General features: G+C 37.1%; 2 protein-coding genes across 2 annotated transcripts; both read left to right on the forward strand.

The window, feature by feature from the left end:
- The first annotated feature begins 170 nt into the window (after positions 1–170).
- On the forward strand, positions 171–10,886 carry LOC141898773 (pumilio homolog 3-like). Its single transcript, XM_074784865.1, has 16 exons — positions 171–299; positions 879–1,242; positions 1,606–1,726; positions 1,896–1,971; positions 2,854–2,947; positions 3,364–3,430; positions 3,575–3,644; positions 4,158–4,262; positions 4,384–4,487; positions 4,776–4,851; positions 6,087–6,320; positions 7,313–7,455; positions 7,541–7,686; positions 9,259–9,420; positions 9,850–9,940; positions 10,703–10,886. Exons 2-16 carry the CDS (start codon positions 885–887, stop codon positions 10,824–10,826), a joined length of 1,971 nt encoding a protein of 656 aa, XP_074640966.1. The 5' UTR covers positions 171–299; positions 879–884; the 3' UTR covers positions 10,827–10,886.
- Positions 10,887–11,211: 325 nt separating this feature from the next.
- LOC141898891 (WD repeat-containing protein 18-like) lies at positions 11,212–21,385 on the forward strand. Its single transcript, XM_074785035.1, has 11 exons — positions 11,212–11,322; positions 13,274–13,465; positions 16,502–16,612; positions 17,037–17,170; positions 17,740–17,881; positions 18,008–18,151; positions 18,881–18,927; positions 19,390–19,514; positions 19,662–19,822; positions 20,741–20,800; positions 21,254–21,385. The coding sequence occupies exons 1-11, from the start codon at positions 11,296–11,298 to the stop codon at positions 21,383–21,385; spliced, it is 1,275 nt and encodes a 424-aa protein (XP_074641136.1). The 5' UTR covers positions 11,212–11,295.
- The last annotated feature ends 414 nt before the right edge of the window (positions 21,386–21,799 follow it).

A 21,799-nucleotide genomic window follows, 5' to 3' on the forward strand; every position in this document is an offset into this window, starting at 1 on the left:
AGCTGATTACATTACCTTGAACTTGAACTTTTTTAACTTCATTATTGCTCGATTAAAATACAAAGACCACGTGCAATAAAATCATCACAAACGTGTTCATGATAAATCATCATTATCGCGTAGGCCCTTAAAAATAAGATGAACGCGAAAACCACTACCTGACAGACCCGACCACGACAGGCGTGCTTTATTTTCAATATAATTTAATTGATTTGATTACAAGTGTGGAGCTCCATGCTGCGCTGTGTTGTGGTTTTGTTTTTTCAAGAAAACCCTTTTACAATTTATTTTGACTTTAGGTATGCTTGTGAACACCTGTTACGTAGATTCAGGTTCTTTTAAAGTTTGAACTCTAGGGTATGCTATAAAATGATGGGCGTGGTATTGAGCGTGATTTTAGTTTTAACAACAAAATATCGCACTAATAAGTAGGCCTATGTACTGAAATTAACCATTTAAATTCTTGTTTTGTACAGCATTTACATATACTAATATTGATAAAAAGTTCATTAATTCTAAGAATTTACTTAAGAATTTATTGCAATGAAAGATTTCATCGCACCGTTCAAATATATTGCAGTCCTATTTCTTATGAATAAGATTGAAGAAAAATATTGCTTTGAAATGTTCTAGAAAAATCACCAATTGGGGATTTTACCTACTTGGAAAATTTGGGGATTTCTACCCAGGGGATATTTACTGCGGATTTTTAGCTACATTTCCATAACCTATTTTATTCGTCAAGTTCTGGAAGTAGTCTAGGTTTTTAGACTTTTGGGTTGGAAACTTTTAACCCTTGTGCCATTGGAACTTGGGTATGGGTATGTTTGGTTGATTGTTCATCACCTTTTTCTACCAACAACTCAATTCTTTTTCAGTAAACTATGAATTCGAGTCCGAAAAAGGTAAAAAAGAACGCTAGCGTGCGATTGACTCCGGAAGGTGCATCAACAAAAAAAAAGGAAATAAAAAGATTGAAGAATGACAGCGATGAGAGAAAAGAAATCAAAGCCAAAAGGAAAAAGTTGAAATTAGAAAACGATCGGGAATCTCCGGTGAAGACGAAAAAAGATGCCGTACGCCAAGATCCGGATGGTGAAAGCACTACTGAAGATGTGAAACTGAAGGAAAAGAAAAAGAAGAAACCATTGCAAAATCTGAAAGACGCTTCAAAGAAGGTGAAAAGTTTTGCAACTAAAAAGGCCGTCAAGAGAAAGAATGAAAATGAAGAAGGAACAGAAGGTAGGCCTATAGTATGAAAATCAATGGAAAAATGCTCTCTAGATTCTACTCCTTTGGGACATGGCCCCAGAACCTGATATTCTATGGATGTGGATATTCACAGTCAAGATCAGCCGGGCGTTATGAATTTTTAGGAATGTAATTTTCAATGGTCTACTTCATATATGTATGTCATCTCTATTGTGGAGATAAACCTCATTGCACCAGATGGTCTAAATGAACCTGATTGTTTAGATAGTGGGCATATTATCTCTCACTGGGGATGAATACGTCATTTTTCTCGTCATGATCGATCGGTAATGGAAATAAATTTGGAAATCTCTGTATTTGAATGATTCATCATTCTTTGTTGCTATATTTTAGCGAAAAAACCAAAACTGGTTGAAATGAAGAAAAAGGACCGAAGGGAAATTCGTAAGAAATCCGAACAAGATAATTACGACCTGTCGAAACGTATCAAGAAAATCTGGGAACAGATTCGAAAGTAAGTGTTATGCAACCTCCAGTGAAAATCCAGTCATATTTTGCCTCAGACAAAATTGTTATCCAGTGATATTTTGTCTTCGTTCATAGGCGTTGGATAGAACCCCATTCACCCATTGCAGGTAATTTACGCAACATTGGCTGACGTTCATTTTTCGCCTTTATTTCAGACATGATATATCGAAAGCCCAACAAGAAAAACTTTGTACCGAACTCTATAACTTATGCAAAGGAAAGATAAAGGAGGTATGTATTTGGATTTATTTGTTCAAATTCTGATCTACTAGTTATATCCAATTTTTCATGAATGTAAAGTATGGTGCAACATACCAGGGTTTTTCACGTATCAATGTGGAGGTTGACCATATATGATGCCTGGTTCGTATAGGAATCCAGATTGAGGTGATCTGGACGTATCGGCCCCCACTCCGCGTGGTTGTGCCACCGCGCGGGATTTACGCGAAGCAGCAGAACACAAACATGGCCACTCTCTCAATTTTCAATGATAGAAATCGTGTGTGCATTTCAATTATTTCGGCTGTTAGGGTTTTAAGGCACAATATAAGTTGATGATGTGATATGGCGATGTTAATTAATGATAATTCCGCAGTGAAGCTAGTCATGAACGGTGCCGATTGAGTGTACAGCTGCCAAAAACACTGAAATGTGCGTAGTTGCGTTACTATTTGCATTGAATTGGAGACGAAACATGAAGCCTTAATGGCCGTTTAAAAAAAAATTATACCAATCGCAATTGTAAAATAAAAATGAGATAGAACCTAAGGTAAAATTCTGGCCATTTCTAAAATGTTATTACTAATTTTTAGTCAGTGCGGAACGTTTAGTTTTCCAACAATAATGAGGGGTGGTAGGTAGTCATGCAATTCAAGTCATCATTTATTACACGTTACTTCCGTGTTGTTGAAAATCTCGCGGGTCCTGGACCAAACCCCAATGAACAATGTGATCTGTGTGATCTGGCCACAAATGCACACAGATCACACTACACTACCCATTACACACTCCAGTACCCACAGCTTTCATATATCCATCCAAATATTGAGTGTCTTTCTTCCTGGATTGAGCAGGTTTGACTGTGGTTTCAATACGAATGAATATTGTTTTCAGATCATATTTGCTCACGATACAACAAGGGTCATTCAGGATCTTTTCAAATATGGTACAACTGAACATAAGGCACTGGTATTCGAAGAAATCAAAGGTATTTATACAGATATTCACTTGCACCTATAATTGGTCAACTGCTATGGTCCATCTATCTTGAGATACAGCCAGTTTTGTAAGTTTTCCTTCGACTGAGTTCTCTTCATAAATGGTAATAATCAATTGTGTAGCTTGCTGTTATTAGCTGGCTGTCATTGCACATTAATTGTAGGCCTCTATCGATAGACATCATGCTGAAAATGCACTAAAAACAGCATCCTCCCTGGCTGGGAGTTGAACCTGATAGCATTGCTAGACTGTCATGCCACGAAACCCTCTGTAATCAGGCATGGATTTTTACTTTGGAAGAGTCTGCGTGCCCAGTCGAGGTGCACTGGTGTGTGAAAGCATTGCCTAGAGGAATGAAAGGTTTTTGCTCGTTTAAATGTATTGTCCATCAATTTTTTTATGTAGATCATTTTCTGGAGATGGTAAAAAGTAAATACGCCAAATTTTGTGTGCGCAAAATCATGAAATACGGGTAAGATGAATACCAATACAGATATCATATCCATTTTCATGTGTGTGTGTGTGTCTGATCATCCATACAGATTTCATATCCAATTATATGTATGTGTTTCGGCTTGTCATGCAATAGATCAAAAATTATCGTCTACTATTTCAGAAATAAGGAACAGAAGAACCATGTATTCAAAGCATTCCATGGAAATATTAGAAAGTTGATTCGCCATTCTGTAAGTAGGAAACAATACATATACATGTAGTACTAGGATGATTAAAGACTCAGTTGATAACTTAGGATTTAGTGCGGATTTACAATTGAATAATTAAATAACTGTAAGTTGAAATGATTACTCAGAGTAACTGTAGGCCTTTATAGCACTTGAATCCTGTTTGATATACTGTATTTCAAATGCACTCAATTACCCCACTGTTATCTATGAAGAGATGCTGAGCTACCGTATATAGGGGCATTATGGACTCGTCCATCTAGTGAGTTACTCAGTTCCACCTTTGGTAGATGAGTCGATAAACTGTTTTGCCCAGGCACACAAGGTACTACGTATGCTGCAGGGTTCAAAATGAGTCATTCAGCAGTTGAGCACTTCAACCACATGCCCTCACTGTAAAATAGGATTTGAAGTTCTATGAAAAGAAAATACGTTCTTGGACAAGCAATTTACACGCTTGAATCAGCAGCGAGGTGGTTAATGTAGTCTATAGTATTGCTTAATATTTCATTTTAGGAAGCATCGGATATCATTGAATTCTGTTATAACCAATACGCAAATGCACAGCAGAGATCATCAATGGTTGAAGAATTTTATGGACCCAGTTTCGCGCTTTTTAAGGTACAGCATAAACAGCTTGTTTTAGTTCCCTCAGATTTACAAGATATATGTTTGATTGAGTTGCAATCAATATCCATCGATCGTATTTGGATAACGGTAGAACAATGTTTTTGTTTCTTAGACATCTGAGGTCCGCACATTAGAAAAACTTATGGATGCTGAACCACTCAAGAAAGATTCCATACTTGGTAATATGAAAGCAACTCTGGAACCATGCATTGATAAGTAAGTTAATCCTGCATATTGAAACAGATACCGTGCCATATGATCATTACATATAAACTTTATGAATGCCTTACATGTCATGTGACTACTCATCCTACAGTTCATTGTACATTTATATTGATTACTGCAAAGTTACTGAGGTCAATCTGATGTTGGTACCCTATGCAAAATGTAAAAATTTAATTGAAGTTACCCTGATTTGTGACCGTATTCAATAATTTTCTGCTTTCAATGTCTTTCATTTGTAAGATTTTATTGACAAAACACCACATATGATTTTGTTTGCAGAAATATAGTCAGCCAAACGCTAGTACACCGCGTGTTTCTAGAATTCTTCACGTATTGCTATCCGAAACAGAGAACGGTAAGTTTAGTAGATCAATAACCAGGGTTGAACTGGGACCCTTTTCTAAAATCCAAGTAACCTCTGCAATTGTGGGGTTATTTTAGGGGACTTTTGATCGATAAACATACCACATAAATGAAAAGATCATCTGCTGATGTGAACTAAAGTCAGAGATGCTAGTTTTCCGGAAATTTCCGGAAATTTAGGATCGCCGATGTCAATTCCGGAAATTGGGTGAGAATTCCTCGCGGCGACCAGTAATGGCACGCACGGTAAAAGCGTTCGTTTGCTTGTACTCATCGTCGCTTCTGTGTTATTTTATCTTGGTCTCTGTTTCCGGGGACGTTCTGCTACAATGTATATATGTGTGCTTGTTGTGGTATCTGTGCGTGCGTAGGCGGAGCGCCACTGTTGTGGCGCCATTTCCAATTAAAAGTCAATTATCTTTACGCGCCGTTGTACATCGTCCTGCTGATGGCCAACAATGTGAAGATGCACGTGGTAATGATGATATCTAATAAATATCATCTTAATTATTACCACGTGCGTGCTATGTCCTGAGGCACGCAGCTTTGTAACTTTCTTTTTGCCTGCAGCTGTCAAGCGGGACGGTCTGCAAAATGAGCACGCACGGAAAGATTGTCAGTCGGGAGTCGGCCAATATAAGGGCAATTGACAGCGGTATAAAATATAAATTTAACTGGCACTGGCTAGAGTGTAAGGTCAGTAATGGGGACTACTTATCAAACTACATTCGTAAGTTAGACTTAGCTGGCGTGGCGTACTGCATCGTTTGTAAAGACCAGGTCAAATACGGTAGTTGCGGGAAAAAAGATATTCTTCGCCACCCGGATAGCGCGCGGCATAAGCAGCGAGGGATGTGAAGCACAACGAATGCATGCCGTCGTATTTTCAGATACCCAGATCGCTCTAGAACGCATTTCCGGCGATGCAAAAACACAAAAAGACTCCCGTTCTAAATTCCGGAATTTTGGTACTTTGGTCCTAGCATCTCTGTAAAGTTGATGTTTGCCAATGAGTTTTTGGTATACTCCAATTCTCTATGTAAAATATATTCAGCTGGATTCAAATCTATCACTGCTTCTACCCAAAGCGCAGGAGAACCTGTATTTCCAAATGAGAAATTTACCCCAAAATGATAAGAAAAATTCCATGTTTGTATACACGCTAAATATTGCTAGATCCAACCTTGTATTGCCCTTACTTAGATATTTACTACTTGTCACTTCTAGACTATGATCGAAGCATTACGTGAAAGTCTTGTCCATATGTTACACACTCGAGATGGTGCTATGGTAGCAATGACTTGCTTGTGGTACGGCACGAAGAAAGACCGAAAGCTGATCATCAAGTCGTTGAAAACACACGTAGTTAAAATTTGTAAAGAGGAATACGGCCATCTGTTATTGCTGGCTATTTTTGACGTTGTCGATGACACCGTTCTTATTAAGAAAGCCATTCTTGACGTAAGTTCGAATTCATTGCCGTCGTATACCTACATTTCAGAGAAATATTTTTGAAATGATATATGAAGGTTAATGCAAGCACCATTTACTGAATGTGAAAGAAAATCAGAAGAAGAAGAAGACAGTAACTGTATATTAATATATTCCATGGGGGAGTCACATCCAGGGTACTACAGTCAACTCCCGGTTATCCAACCTCCATTTATCCTTCACTCCCAGCTACTGCCAAGTAGAAGCTTAGTCCTGTATTAGTTAATGCTTTCAGATTCCATTTCTCGCCAAATTTTATATCCACCATCCGCCACATGATCTGAACAAACTTTATGATGATAGTTTCGTTTGATTATCCCCCCATCAAAAATATTTAACTTATTGATAACAGATTTACTTATTGGCAACAGTTGGTCTACGTTTATTTCACTGATAGTGCTGTTTGTAAATAACATCCAGATGTTGTCCTCTAACTCGCCCCCATGTGAACATCTATGTTAGACTGCTGGGACTACCAGTATAAATCTCTCGTCAGAGAACAACTGATGAATATTTTAGATGATAGAACAAACTTCTCACTACTTTTTATGAAAGGCAAAGCTCAACAAAACAGTTAGAAAACAGCTTTATGAAATGAATACTTTATGAGTTCCGATTTCTTCAAGAAAATTAAAATTTCTTACATTCACTTATCTGCCACCCTCGATTATCGGCCAGAATTGCGGAGGTCCCAATAGTGGCAGATCACTGGGAGTTGACTGTACTAGTGCTCGGGAATAATTTATTTTTCTAAGTACCCAATTCATTCTGGCAGGAAGGACACTAAAGTACTGCCGCTCGCTCCATCCGGTGAATGAATGTTTTGATGAAAATGATGGTGTTCAAAATGATTGAATAAATGTTATTTAAAAGGCTTAGGTGCTGATACTGGAAACACAAGTGTGCTTATCTTATGTAGTCTTTCTGTGGATCATGGGGTTTATCAATCTTATGATTTCCAGGAAATGTTGAAGGCTGTGTCGGAAGTTGCATTTGATCAATACGGACGAAAAGTTCTGTGTTACCTGCTAAACTCAAGAGATCCCTTGCATTTTCACCCAGATATAATCAAGTGTCTGGCAAAAGGGGATAATAATGAAACTAGGTATGCATATCAATCAATTCCTGTGATCTGTTATTGATTTCTTGGCATTTATTTGAATACATTTTATGTTCGAATTTATTCTCAGCAAAAAGGATCCAACCGCCAGAAAAAGTGAACTTCTAGCTGCAGTGTCGCCAGCTTTGATACAATTCGTAGCTGACAACGTGAAAAATATTGTGATGAATAATTCAAGTATTCTTTTGTTGATGTCCATCTTAACGCATGCTACTGGTGAGTTAGTTTTAAAAGGGCCACTATTAGATACAGTGAAATTATTGTCAAACCCTGTAAGGGTTCCTCATTAGACTTAAGCTGATAGGTAATGAGGCAGCGGTTACCTCATACATAATAACTGAAATAAGATTTACCAGTATTAGGCCAAATAAAAAAAATTAGTTGTTTATCGTCCTTTTTTTTTCAAAAAGCTTGGGTAGGGCGGGAGGTTTTTTTTTTATTTTATATTTTAGATCACGGCATGCGACTGGAAGTGTGGCGCCACTAGCTATACAAATACAATTCAATTCATAGAACTTTATTAACTTAGATTTTAAAATCAATCTAAATACGCTCCACAACCGGAAATCCACGCTGTGTGCGCTCCATAACCGAATATTGACTTCAATTTGTTATTCAGTGAACGCACTTCATCGATCGATAAATCGTTTTCTTTGCTGCTATACTGTCCTACAACCGACATGAAACGGTAGCTATGGCAAATATTTTCGATTGGAACCAAAATAGAACACAATAAAAAAAAAAAATTGGGTCAGGTATTTTTCGTAGGGTCGGGCGGGGACGATAAACAACAAATTTTTTTTATTTGGCCTAAGCGTAATAATGATCTGGAGCCAGTTGCTCAAATATTGGTTACAGCTAACCAGTGGATAGTTGACATGGTGCAATTAAAAGCCCATTGTGGCTAAAGTATTTATCCACAGGTTATCTTTAACCAACCTTTGAGTAACTGGTCCCAGATTTTTTGATCGGCTGAACTTGTTGCAACTAGACGTATCGGCGCCACTCCGCGCGGTTGCGCCACCGCGCGGGATTTACGCGAAGCAGCAAACACAAACATGGCCACTCTCTCAATTTTCAATGATAGAAATCGTGTGTACATTTCAATTATTTCGGCTGTTAGGGTTTTAGGGCACAATATAAGTTGATGATGTGATATGGCGATGTTAATTAATGATAATTCCGCAGTGAAGCTAGTCACGAACGGTGCCGATTGAGTGTACAGCTGCCAAAAACAATGAAATGTGCGTAGTTGCGTAACTATTTGCAGTGAATTGCAGACGAAACATGAAGCCTTAACGGCCGTTTAAAGAAAAATTATACCAACTGCAATTGTAAAATAAAAATGAGATAGAACCTAAGTTAAAATTCTGGGCATTTCTAAAATATTATTACTAATTTTTAGTCAGTGCCGAATGTTTAGTCATGCAATTCAAGTCATCATTTATTACACGTTACTTCCGTGTTGTTGAAAATCTCGCGAGTCCTGGACCAAACCCCATTGAACAATGTGATCTGTGTGCTGGCCACAAATGCACACAGATCACACTACACTACCCATTCAAACACCAGTACCCACAGCTTTCATATATCCATCCAAATATTTAGAGTGTCTTTCTTCCTGGATTCATTAGTGCATATTTTAAACAATTTTGACCCAAAGGAAATGATTTGATTATTCTCGTAACATATTAGATCTATTGTTGGTTATAACGAATATTTTTTCTGGTCAGCTGAAGGTTTTTGTCAAGCCCATGAAATTGTATGTACATTGGTTCCATCTTTTAGGTGATATGACTGAAACTATGAAAGCATTAGTGCAGTGCGTAGCTGAACCATTCGAAACGAAAGGTACAGAAAGTCACCATATCATCGAACATCCTGCTGGTCATATTACACTGAAGAGGATCATCGCTCACGATAAATCCAGGAAAGAGGCTAAAAATGAGGGTAATTATTTCTGATATCACCAGCATTTTTGTACTCATGAATCTGGTTTAATCCAGGCGCTGCAATCACGCATTCAAATTCCTTTATAACCTTTTCTATAGAGTAGACTCTGTGTACCCCGAAGTCAATTGCTTCATATTATCAGATGCCCTGGACAATATAGGCCTATCACAAATTCTTTTACTCCAATTATCCTGATAATGATAATGATCCATCCCTGTCCCAAATTTTGTGTACCTCAGAACATTTGCTTGTTCATCGAGATCGGAGGCACAAGGAGTCTACTGTAAATAAGGTTTAAACTGCAGATCTTTTGAAACCATTACTGATGTAAATTAAGTTTGATACTTTTAAGTCAGATTTTTTGGACTAATTTTGACTGTCCACCACAGAACTGATAATTCAGTCATTTTGTTCTCTTTTTTGCAGTACTCTTTTCACGAATACTAGTTGATAATCTTCCCGCTGGTGCTATGAAATCATGGATTGTGTGTAACAGAGGTTGTTTTGTACTTGTCAAGTAAGTTGACAAAAACTTTCAGTGTAATTTTCATTCACTGGAACGACGCCATCATATTATTCTTTGTAGTCTTCGTTAGTACGGGTACCGAACTTGTTTCATAAAACCAATATCAGCTGATATTCAGACTATGTTATTGTACATATACTTTCTTTGTTTTTGTAACAATGAAAAACCTTTTGGGAATGCATGTTTTAAGAAAGCAAAAACGAATGATTTGCAATTGACACCGTAATATCTTATCAATTATCAATATAATGCGGGGTTACAGCTTTGTGATAGGGCCCTGTTACACTACACAAGAAAGGATTCCTATTGAGATAAGGCCATATAAAATAAATTACTACGTATCTGTATGACTATAGTGATTGTTTAGACTGTTATGTTTCAAGAGTTCACATGTTTGGCAGCAGGAAGATGAATTTTGTGTATATAAAATGTTGTTAGTGTGATTTCTTATCTGAAGCGCTAGTTTTATATCTTAGTTTTGAAATATATAAGTAAAACTCCAGGTGGCCGCTCAATTCGGAGCGGGCGTTGATGAGAATCAAGTAATTTATTTTATATGGCCTTAAATGAATCAATGATTTAAGATTTAAACCTTTTAGTGCTAACAGGGTCTAAGGTCAGTTTGACTCATTACAACTATGGATTTCAATTCAGATACGGTAGCCCACCCACTTCTATCAATGTCGTTTAAAATGTGACTTGTCGGTAAAAATGATTTTCTTATACATTTCCATGTCTCTGATTGTGTTTCAGTTTATTGGAATTAGCAGATAAGCATGTGACTACAGCCGTACAAAATGAAATATTACCAGAGAAAAAATCACTCAAGAAACTCAATTTTAAAGGGGCACAAATTCTATTCAGCAAACTGACATGAAGCTTGTAATGATTGAAAATTGATTATGATGTAATAGTGAATAAAGAGTCCACATATGTTGAATCCTCTCTCTGTCCAGTTATTTTTTTGGTCTTTAATTTTGGGGATAATAATCTGGTCTGGGTCAGTTGCTCGAAATGTGGTTGATGACAACCACCGCCATGGGTGGATAGGAAGGACATGAGAATTTCCTTTAAGTGATCTCTGAGCGGTCGAGCCTCATACGTCTTACCAAAAATAAATTTGATATCTTCGCAAAATACGTTTTAAGTTGTTGATACTTGGGGACCTTGGCTCTGTATAACTACAAGCACATATGAGCGAAAAGGTCAGATTGGTCATTACTGATGTTTTTATTTGGTAATTAGTATGATTCACTTCAACTCAAGGTCGTTGCGCGTGGTTAAAGCATGTAGTCAACATTTCTACTTTTTCACTGAAATTTACGCCTTATTTCACTTAATATCAAATGGCATCGTCAACAGCATTAACAGAGGTATGCAACAAATTCATTTCCAGTAAATTAATTTTGCGTTTCTATAAAAAAAACCTTGAATCGAGTTAAAACACCACTGTCTCAGTCAGTGTCTGTCTGTACCGCACCTTTCTTTCAGGGTTCACCCAGTCCTGAGAATGGCCGGTTCGCGGAGCTCCGTATACTGCCTATACTAAAGAGCTCGCGTGAACCACCCACCCAGTCACGTAGTCGTTATTTTACGTCGAAATTGCCAACTGGCACTCAGTCAGCACTTTAACCACTCAGTACTCGGCAACTACTCATCCGATTTCAATTTGAAATTTTACACTGACCTTATGTCGTTATCTTTTCATTGTTTACATTCCAAAGAATATATTTGAAGTTCAAGTGGATGGAAATTGCCTCTAGAAATATTTTAGTACCGCTTTTGTTTTACTAAAAAATGGTTCCTCGCCAGACTCGCCCGCATGAAAAAATCAATATCTTAAGCAACACAACAATAGATACCACTCTGCGCGACTCGTGGATATTTGACAAGTCATGAAAAATCGTTTCATAAACAAAATACGATGACAAAATGTCTAAATAAACACAACAGTAAGAACAAGAAAGATCAGAGGTTTGCAATGATGGTTTATTTTTTTTAATCGGTTGAATGAGAGCTGAGTAGTGATGATATAATAAGAGTTGAATTAAAAAGAATTTAAAATCACCGCGTATATGGCTTCCGCGACTTAGTGTCAGGGGTCGCGTTAGGCGATATACCACTGACACTAAGGTTCTCAGTGAACTTCAGGGGGCAGTTGCTGAAAAATTGAGTTGGTTTGAGGTGACCAGTGGATAGATGTTAACATAGTGACAATTAAATGTTACTATAGTATTACCGCTGGTTATCTTTAACCAACCTTTGGCCAACTGCCCCCCCCCCAAGAGTGATCTACTAACTTGAACTTAAAGTTAAACCATCGTCGTTGTTGAACAGAGCAGAGCCCAGGCCTACAACATTTGGTATACTGACAAGTACTATCTCCTGTTTGTTTGTAAAGAATTTGTTGTTGTTGCAGAGGATTCTCGTCAGCGAGCACGAGGACCATCGATAAAGAAAACAATCCTATCGATAGCATACAATGCTAACTACTCACTTAGCATACACCTTCCTACTAGTAAAATGAAAACATGTTTTCTAGGGCAATCACACTTGGGTGGAGCATTGATTTAGGACCCTCCAGCATGTGATGACTCCCTTTCTTGCCATGGGTAGCCCCACAGGTTTCAAAAGAGGAAATTGAATTGTCCTGGTCATCGGTCCTCCTTATTACCGAGATGACGCTATTTACCGAGATGAACCGAGATGACATGAAATATAACGTATTTATTTATTCCCTATCAATTTTAACACTTAAAATCATATTATATCAGTAATAGATACCTGCTGGAATCGTTTTTACATATTTTGTTGATTTTTTTTGGAGAAAAATAACTTTTAACTTTACTGAGACGAGATCATCCATCAATCAAATTCAATGAAATTTTATTGCTAACCGAGATGACGTATTTGAAGATACATGTCACGATTTAGGACCGTAAGGTACATCGCAGAGCAAATTGTGGCCCCCAATCTGTCAAGTTATGTAGCCTATAGGGTTAATTGAATAATATTGCAATTAACAATAGGAAACGCAAATACTTGAATTGTATCTTCAACACAACTTATTTTTTCAATAAAAGTTTGTAAAATTATTTGAAGTCAATATTTTTTCTACGAAATATGTAAAATATGACTCAAGAAGGTATTTATTACTGATATAACATGATTTCAAGTGTTAAAACAGTTAAGAAATTAACAAAAATGTTATACTTCATGTCATCTCGGTAAATTGTGTCATCTTGGTAATTAGGAAGACCCCTGGTCATCTAGGAGACGATAGGTGATTGATAGTAACAAAGACATTTTTATATTTCTATATAGGTTATATTTACAACAGAGTCTACTGGACAGCTGTGGAATGTCGGCGTTTGGGACGCTAGTAACGGAACTAATTTAGCAGCGTATAAAGGATCGACGACTGGACAGCGATCTCTGGCGCTATTAGGAAACGATTATATATTGGGCGCCGCAAGCAATAAACCTCTCATTCACGTTTGGAGCTTACAGAAAAAAGTAAAAATATGATGTAACGCTTTTTTAGTAACCTTTGAAAATCTTCCCTCATTCTTGAGGGCACTGTGCCACACTCAATTCTGCCAGTTGACATGCGTTACAATCAGACAACAAAATTTAGATGATTTTTAATTAATTTTCATTTAGATTTTTAACCCCCCCCCCCCCCCCCCATTAGTCAAATCATACCTCAACTCAAATTGATCCGTCAGAGTTCATATTTGGTACAATATCTATTTGTCATTCATTGAATTGAATTTGAGAAACTATGGATGTATTTCATTTAAATCATGAGATGGAATTGAGCATCGATGTCTGAAAGCTCACTGTTGCTGCTTGGTGGATCCTCAATTGTTAAACGCTGAAAATCAGAATTTCCCCAAGCTTATGGATGGATTTAGAACTGCTTTGTCCTATTTCTTTTTATTGCCTACCATTTTTCTTCCTCAGACATTTTTCTTCCTCATTTCCTTCATAGAAAAGATGTTTAAATTTTGTTAATAACAGTGCCTGGCATTGGAACTGTAGCGATAATTTACTGAATGATGTTTTTTTAGCCAACTTGGGACTTTAGTCCCAGCGGGCTATTGCGTTCACTTTTCGTCCGTCGTCCGTCCGTAGACGGAATCCAGTTATTTTGGGAAGTTTTGAAGACGCTTCAATGTAATATCTTGATATTTGGGTTACACATGTATCTACCCTAGACACATCTTCAGCCCAAAAACTGGCCCTGTCAGAATCAAGATGGCCGACTGGCAGCCATTGTTGTTCGCCAAAATCAGCACTTCTCACACATTTTTGAAGTTTTTGAGGGAAATTTTCAAGACGCTTGAAAGAAAGGTGAGTTTCAAGGTCATTGGTTTTTGTATATGGCCACCAGGGGGTGTTGAATAATACAATAACTTAGTATTTCTGTATTATATTTGTACCTATGCATATTTTGTTACCACAATCAATTGCAAAGTTGTAGCTCATGACATCGTCTATAATTGTGGTGAGTTTTAAGGACATAAATTATTCTATATGGTCACCAGGGGGCGTTGAATAGTAGTATAACTTAGTATTTCCTTATTAGATTGGTACCTAGGCATATTTTGTTACCATGATTGATTGTTAAGTTGTAGTTCATGACATGGTCTATGATTGTGGTGAGTTTCAAGGTCTTTGGGTTTTGCATATGGTCACCAGGGGGCGTTGAATAGTAAAGTAACTCCAAAGTAACTCCCATATCAAATTGGTAACGAGGCATATTTTGTTATCGCAATCAATTATAAAATCGTAGCTGCTAACATGTTTTATGATTGTGGTTGGTTTCAAGGTCATTGGTTTTTGTATATGGTCACCAGGGGGCGTTGAATATTGAAATTGTTAGATTGTTGAGCATTTGAAACCACTTCCCAGGTCGGCATGGTGTCCCTGGACCTCTAGCTTTCTTTGAATGCCACGTTTTTGAAGAAATTAAGTAAATTCGCCGCGGCAATATTTAGAACCTGTCCAAAATCGGTATTTGGCCGCTGCATTCAAAATTTGCTTCCAACGCACCTGAATAAATTGAAGTGGGCATCACCCACAAACTACAAAAGCAAACCTGATCAGATAGATCCTCGCTTGCCACAAGTTGATTCACCAATTGCCTCAGTAGCATTGTCTGGACCCCATTACTGTTGACCTCGCTTTAGCCTAATCATCAGCATGTAATTTGTCATTCTGGCTTAATCGTCATTTTTCTTTGAGAAAAGATAAACGCTTTGCTATCTCTTTTAACATTTTTGGTGGTTAATTTGTCATAGATAAGTCATCATTTTGCTTTAATCGTCATTATTTTGCCAGTTCCTGGATGCTGCTTATACATGAAATAACATCAGTTAAACTGCCACTGCATAAATGAATATAAAAGGGGTGCAGCACTGTTAATTTATCAAGCCATACGCTGTTGATCATCACACGGTCCCGGTTAGCATTGAAGCGCGCAACTACATGTATATACAAAACCAAGTACATACATGTACGTATTACATATACCTCATCGTGTTCATTCATTCATAGTATATAGAGCCTTAGTGCAAAGATTGATCAACAAAATGGTGCCAAAAAGTTTGTAAGAACTTCATTCAAAAAAATCCGTTCATAAGAATAACACATTTGTTGACAGTGAGCAGTTGACAGCTTTCGTCAGTGTGGTTTAACTAGGGTTCCCACAGGTTTTGAAAAGTCTTGGAAAGTTTTGGAAAAAGGGAATTTTTTTTTCCAGGCCCTGGAAAAGGTATGGAAAATCAGAAAATGACCTCAAAATAAAAATTTCCTTCAATTTTGAATTATAGGCTGTAGGTCTATGCCAATTGTCGCCATTAAGAATTTTGATAACCAAAAGGAGTTGTCATTTTCCAGATAACAGCTTGTCTATAGCCACTACACATTTGAGAACAATCTTTATGAAAACACTTTGTGAATGGTATTGATAATTGCCACTAATTTACTTAGAAGGGTAATTTGGTTTTAGTATAGGCTACGAATAAGTGCATATGAAAAAAAATGTGTGGTTTGTCTTAGATTAAGACACAGAGACGCATTCTATCAATAACTTTCTCCTCAATGACCTACGTTGTCTGTTTCTAGAGGTAACAGGTAAAAATCCCCCTGGTAAATATCCCCCAGTAAAAATCTCCTAGGTTGGCGATATATAACTTAGTGGTATGGAAAATTTATTATTTGGGTATGGGAAAAGTATGGAAAAGGTATTAACAATGATATTGGCCCACCTATTGGAACCCTAGCGAGAGTAACGAAGTTATCATTACGTACCAATTTTATTTTCACCTCATTATGGGTAACGTATGGAAATTACCTAGCCCATCAGATACATCCCATGATTACAGGGGTTCCATAGATAAACAAAGACTGGTGATATGAGTCAGAACGTCAAAATGCACTCAATTCGTCAGTCGGATAAATCATCATTTTTGAGCCAGTCGACTGTATAATATCGCCTAAAATGAAAGAACGGACTGATATAATTGTTTGTGTCTTGAATTTTAGGAACAGCATCAATTGAGAATTGTTTGTCCAGGAAAAGTAAACGCATTGGCAATCAGTCCAGATGGGAATTACTGTGTTGCAGCCATAGCAGAAAAACTTCACATTTGGCAGGTACGTGTAGTCTTTTGAATTGACTTAGCAAGAGAAAATTGATGATAGGCCTAATAATAGGTAGTATTTTAAGTTCTTATATCTGCAATGATAATGATAAGTGGTATTAGCATTATTACCCTATACGGTATGTATCTCTCCTTGTAAAGAAGTAAAATTCAACTTAAAGCAGCACAGTCAAGCAGGGTACCCCATGTGTAAGAAATCTTTGATGATCGTTTTTCTTGACGTAAAAGGGCAACCTCGAGTAGGGAGACCCCCTCCTTGATTCACAGGTGCTCCATTGAAATTGTGCTCTACAAAAAAAAAGTGTACGAAAGTTGTGTACGTAAACAAGGTTGTTGAGGCTAGGACATTAAGTGAAATCAGTCTCCATAGTGTGGTACTCTATTAAGTTGAGGGTTTTCTGTTTTTTCACTTATAGATAAAATCTGGAAATTTGTTAGCCGTCCTGTCTCATCATTACCAAAACATAAACTGCGTCCGCTTCACCGATGATGGAAGCTATTTTCTCTCGGGAGGTGATGATAATTTGGTACTTGTGTGGAAGTTAGTCAAGTAAGTACCCTGTGATAAGACGTAGCTGTTAGGAAACCTTTCTTTACTTAAGAAAATTGTAGACAAGACCACAAACATTTTAGTTAATTGTTTGTCTTGCTATGCATTGCTTTACATCATTCACTGGTTTTCCAAGACCAGAGTCTATTGGATTATTGGATTATTCATTTTAATTTGCAATAGCTCTCACATTTGAAAGCAGCCACCACTCACTACTGATAGTGAATGCAACGGTATCACAATTTACCCCGCAGGGTTTCTGAGGCCACTGACTTCTTGAGTAAATTATTTCTATCAACATCCTCTCGTGGGTGCTGCCAACAGCTAGTAAACCTATATACAAATATATCAAACAGCAGTAGCAATCCTAATGCATTAGATCTATGTAATGGTTTGAATCAGCGTGCCTTAATGATTGCGTCACTTTAAAAATGGATTAAACTTATTCCAGATTTTGATATCTCTTTGAGCAAAGATTTTCAGCTTAAGAATCATAAATTTTTCGTTTTAAAAAGGCGTGTTACAATTTATGCTGTATTTGTAACAGAAAAATTGTACGTATTTTTAAGTGTTTTGTCATCTGAGGAGAAACAGTCCCTTGATCCACATCACACGTGGTCCAGTCACTCACTGCCTATTACAGATATATACTGTGGCTATGGAGGAGCACATGCGAGAGTGGCCACATCTTCCCTTGACCAAACATGCAAAGTATGTACCATTTAAACGATTCTTGAACAATTTGATTCGGTTTATGAGTAATCTGGATTGAATGTCATAATTTTAGATGCAATTTATATAAAGTGATACCATCAAATCAATTATTTTTTTTTGCAGTTATGGGATCTATCATCCGGCGAATTGTTGTGTTCATTTTTATTTGAATCTTGTATCACATCTGTTATGATGGATCCAGCCGAACATCATCTGTTTTCTGGTGGGGTTCATGGTCAGATCTATCAGGTCAACTTATATGACAAGGTGAGTTATTATGTCCACTCAAGATAGGGGAAGTCTTCATAGACTGATATCACTGTCTATCCCTTGGCATATGTATGGAGAGAGGTCAGTAACCACCATTGTGAATCTCAACCTAGCTTCAGCAGAGTTCAACATTGAATTTAATTCTCATGAATTTGTTCATTTTCGCAACCTGTAATGGAAACTCCAGTCATATTTCTTTTTCAACGGATGAACCTGGTCTTACTGAAGTCTAGATCGCAATGTTTTGGTTCCATCTTTTCCATGGTAATCTGTGGCTAAGATGAATTCAAATGCATTGATAAGGATATTTCAAGGACAAATCCTGATTCTAGAAAATTTAGAAATACAGGTAACCCCCGATATACCGCCCACATCGGTGCAGTATGGTTTTGTCGTATAGAGAGTTATGCGGTATATCGGGGATTTTTACTATGTATTTGTATAGATATGTACATTAAGAAAACCTGGCAGTAGGCGGGGTGGCGGGATATGGTAGGGCGGTATGTTGTTTAGCAGGTGGTAAATATGTAACAAAAATGATAGATGAATTGGATCAAATGAAATATGTGTATAGCTACTCTGTAATTGTTAATTGGTTGTTGCGCTGGCTTATATAGGCCGCAGGTTTTTACCTCCAATGCAATAAGTCCTTGTAAAAATTATATATTGGCTTTGATTCTTGTGCTTTTGAGAATCTTTGACATCCTGCATGGACTATCATTTCAGATTGACAGTCAAAATTCAGAAAAAAAGGAAATATTTCAAGGGCATAGGTTCGTTTACCGATTCATTTCGATATAATTTCTTTGATATAGGATTTACACTTGTCATTGTTATTGCTGCGAGCTCATTGATTTCTATATTAGTTCACTAAGGACCAAGTTGAATATGAAATCGTCAGATTGTCAAGAATTTTACCAAGTGGGCAAGGTGTCCGTGGACCCCTAGGTATCATATAATAGTAACAACACTTGTTTTGGACAAAATATTCATTATCTAAGTGGTATTGCTACCTGGTAGTCAAACTCTAGTTTAAAGGTATTGTTGTCTGGTGGCATTTGTAATCAGTCGTTAGATCATTTCAAGGGCTCAGGTGATGGCTTTGAATGCATTTGAAACCCAGGAAATGACACTCGGAAAGAAATATTTTGATAAAGTATCAAATGTCTGAGGGTGGTATTTCCAGGCTGCAGGTTGATAGTTGCATACATGAAACATATTTTTCATTCTCACAGCAAGCAGGTGAACTGTCTTACAACTTCATTTGATGGATCGACATTAGTTTCTGGGTCAAATGATTGTACAGTCAAAATATGGGACATCGATAGCCTTCAGTGTGTAAGAACTCTGAAACATAAAGGTAGGGTAAACTAAATATTTGTTGAATTATTCAACTAGGGCGGAGAGTGATTTGAATCACCAATACTTTTTGAACTGTTTTTGAAAATTATGTAAAAAGATATTTCAACCGTCAAATACATGTAGAACTATTTTCTTGTTTTAACAGGCTCTGTCATGAATGTAATAATAGCACCAGCACCGATTGGTTTGTTTAGACCTGGTATCAAACCGCAGCATACTATCCAGCCATTTAAACGTCATTTACACAATTCTGAAATGGAGGAACAAGAATCCGTTGATATTTGCATGTATTTACAATCGGCTGATGTAAGTATTGAATAGAGGTTACTTTTAAGAACTTACATAATCAAAACAGATACAATAAACACCTTCTAACTAAAGCTGATTCGGTCCAATTGTTTTTATGAGAGTTGGACAATAGTAAGACAATGGAAATTCAATGGTTGTTTCATAATTGTATTATTGATATGTTCTTATAGTTGGGGGTTGTTAATATGGTTAATAGAATAGGTAGTTCATCATGTGAAACATGATAATATTTGAAGAGTACCCACTCTCTTGGATATGAATGTTTACGGTACAGCCTAGAAGTGACTTGTGAAATAGAAACGCATATCAAACTAGTTACTATCGCAGTTCATATTCAACATGTTCTGCGTGCGTGCATCAAACGCACATATGTAATAATAATAGCATCCTTCTCTTGGAGTGCAACTTTCAATATTTGGATGAATACATGCTTATGCATGCAGTAACATTATCAAAACACCATTAGGCATTTGAAGTTTTGTTACATCCTTACGCGTGCAGCGAAACGCGTCTTACCAGTGATTACGATTGATTCTGAAACACGTATTCGTCCCAGACAAGTGCCAAACGTGTCCAAAACTAAACGGAAATGAAGAACAGAACGCGATTCGAATGATATAAAACTAAACGCAAACGAAAACAAAGTTATGAGCCCTCAAGTAGGCTGTAGCGTAGTTGAATTTTCATTTCCTGTCTGCTGCCACTTCCCAATGACAACCTGCTTAGTCACCATAACTTCAGCCATTCAATTTCACTATGATAAACTGGGACCTGGAGAAAAGTTTTAGCTAGAATGACCATTAGAATGTTTGAGAAATTGGATCTGGATGTACGTACATACATTGAATTAGTGGCAGTTTTGTTAGTTTCATTGAAAATCATGATAGTTACATGATCCATGTATTGTTCATTTAGGTACCAGAAAAAAATAATATGGATGTTGACAAGTTATGTCGAGATGAGTGGAAACGTCAGGTCAGTAAATTTTGATTTCTAATACCAGTACTTAGGTCTTAATCAGCCACCTTAGGTAGATGAAGGAAATTTCCTGAAGTCCCTTTATTCTCCACGCCTTAAGATAATTGGGCAGAGAATAGTTACCACTTTCTAGACCAGTCTGCTAGTGAGCCAGAATAAACAGATCACCCAAACGTGCTTGAGCAAATGAATGATAAACCATTCAAGTCTGGGAATGTGGCCTAGTGACACTAAGCCTGGCAAGTGAAGATCGACTAAAGCAGCAATTATTGAAGATTTGTAAGGTGTACATGTACATCTTGTGTAGTAGTTGTAGATGTTAAAGCGCACTATATCTAACTTTTGGTACTGCTTCGTATCTAGTTTTAACTCACTGCTGTTACAGGTCCTCAAAAAATTTTTGTTTGGAAGTAATACAACTATTCTTTACTCTTACTTGCATCTTTTTAGGAATCAAAAGGTGATTTGCAGACATCGGAAATCATTGTTGAAAATCTACGGAAAGAGGTTGAGACTCTGAAAGATATCAATCGACAATTGTATGAATATACTATCAAAGAATTACTGAACAATAAAGTGTAGCATTTACTTAACCTTGCTTTTGTTTTCTAACTTACCTTTGTATTTCGTTTCCACTCAAAGAAGAAGATGAAGTAGAACCTGTTCATTAATTTGGATGATTAACTTCGACCAAATTCTCAGAAGTTTGCATTTCTTTGTGTTCATATTTGATGAACGGCCCTTTATATCACTACAGTCAAAGCTCGTTATAACGCCAGCCCCGGGACCGTCAAAATTTTGGTGGTATAACGAATGTGGTGGTATAACGTAATGGCGATCATGAGAGGTGACATAGTATATAAGACGTGACTATTAACCAAATCCAGAATTAGACATTATTTGACCTTAATTTAGGAAAGGGTAAATGTCTTAGCTCATTTCATTTAGATAATGCGTTATCCTGTCGACCACAAAATGGCCACCCTTATGAATTAT

Source organism: Tubulanus polymorphus, chromosome 2 (assembly GCF_964204645.1).
Source record: "Tubulanus polymorphus chromosome 2, tnTubPoly1.2, whole genome shotgun sequence".
NCBI classification, from domain to species: Eukaryota; Metazoa; Nemertea; class Palaeonemertea; order Tubulaniformes; family Tubulanidae; genus Tubulanus; species Tubulanus polymorphus.

Excerpts from the sequence above, each read along its gene's own strand:
- LOC141898891 (XM_074785035.1), top strand. The coding sequence starts at position 11,296 with ATGGCATCGTCAACAGCATTAACAGAG. Across the intron at positions 18,928-19,389 it reads GAAATATTTCAAGGGCATAG|CAAGCAGGTGAACTGTCTTA; the intron begins GTTCGTTTACCG and ends TCATTCTCACAG. Across the intron at positions 20,801-21,253 it reads GAGATGAGTGGAAACGTCAG|GAATCAAAAGGTGATTTGCA; the intron begins GTCAGTAAATTT and ends GCATCTTTTTAG.
- LOC141898773 (XM_074784865.1), top strand. The coding sequence starts at position 885 with ATGAATTCGAGTCCGAAAAAGGTAAAAAAGAACGCTAGCGTGCGATTG. Across the intron at positions 4,852-6,086 it reads GCTATCCGAAACAGAGAACG|ACTATGATCGAAGCATTACG; the intron begins GTAAGTTTAGTA and ends TGTCACTTCTAG. Across the intron at positions 7,687-9,258 it reads CATCTTAACGCATGCTACTG|GTGATATGACTGAAACTATG; the intron begins GTGAGTTAGTTT and ends TCCATCTTTTAG.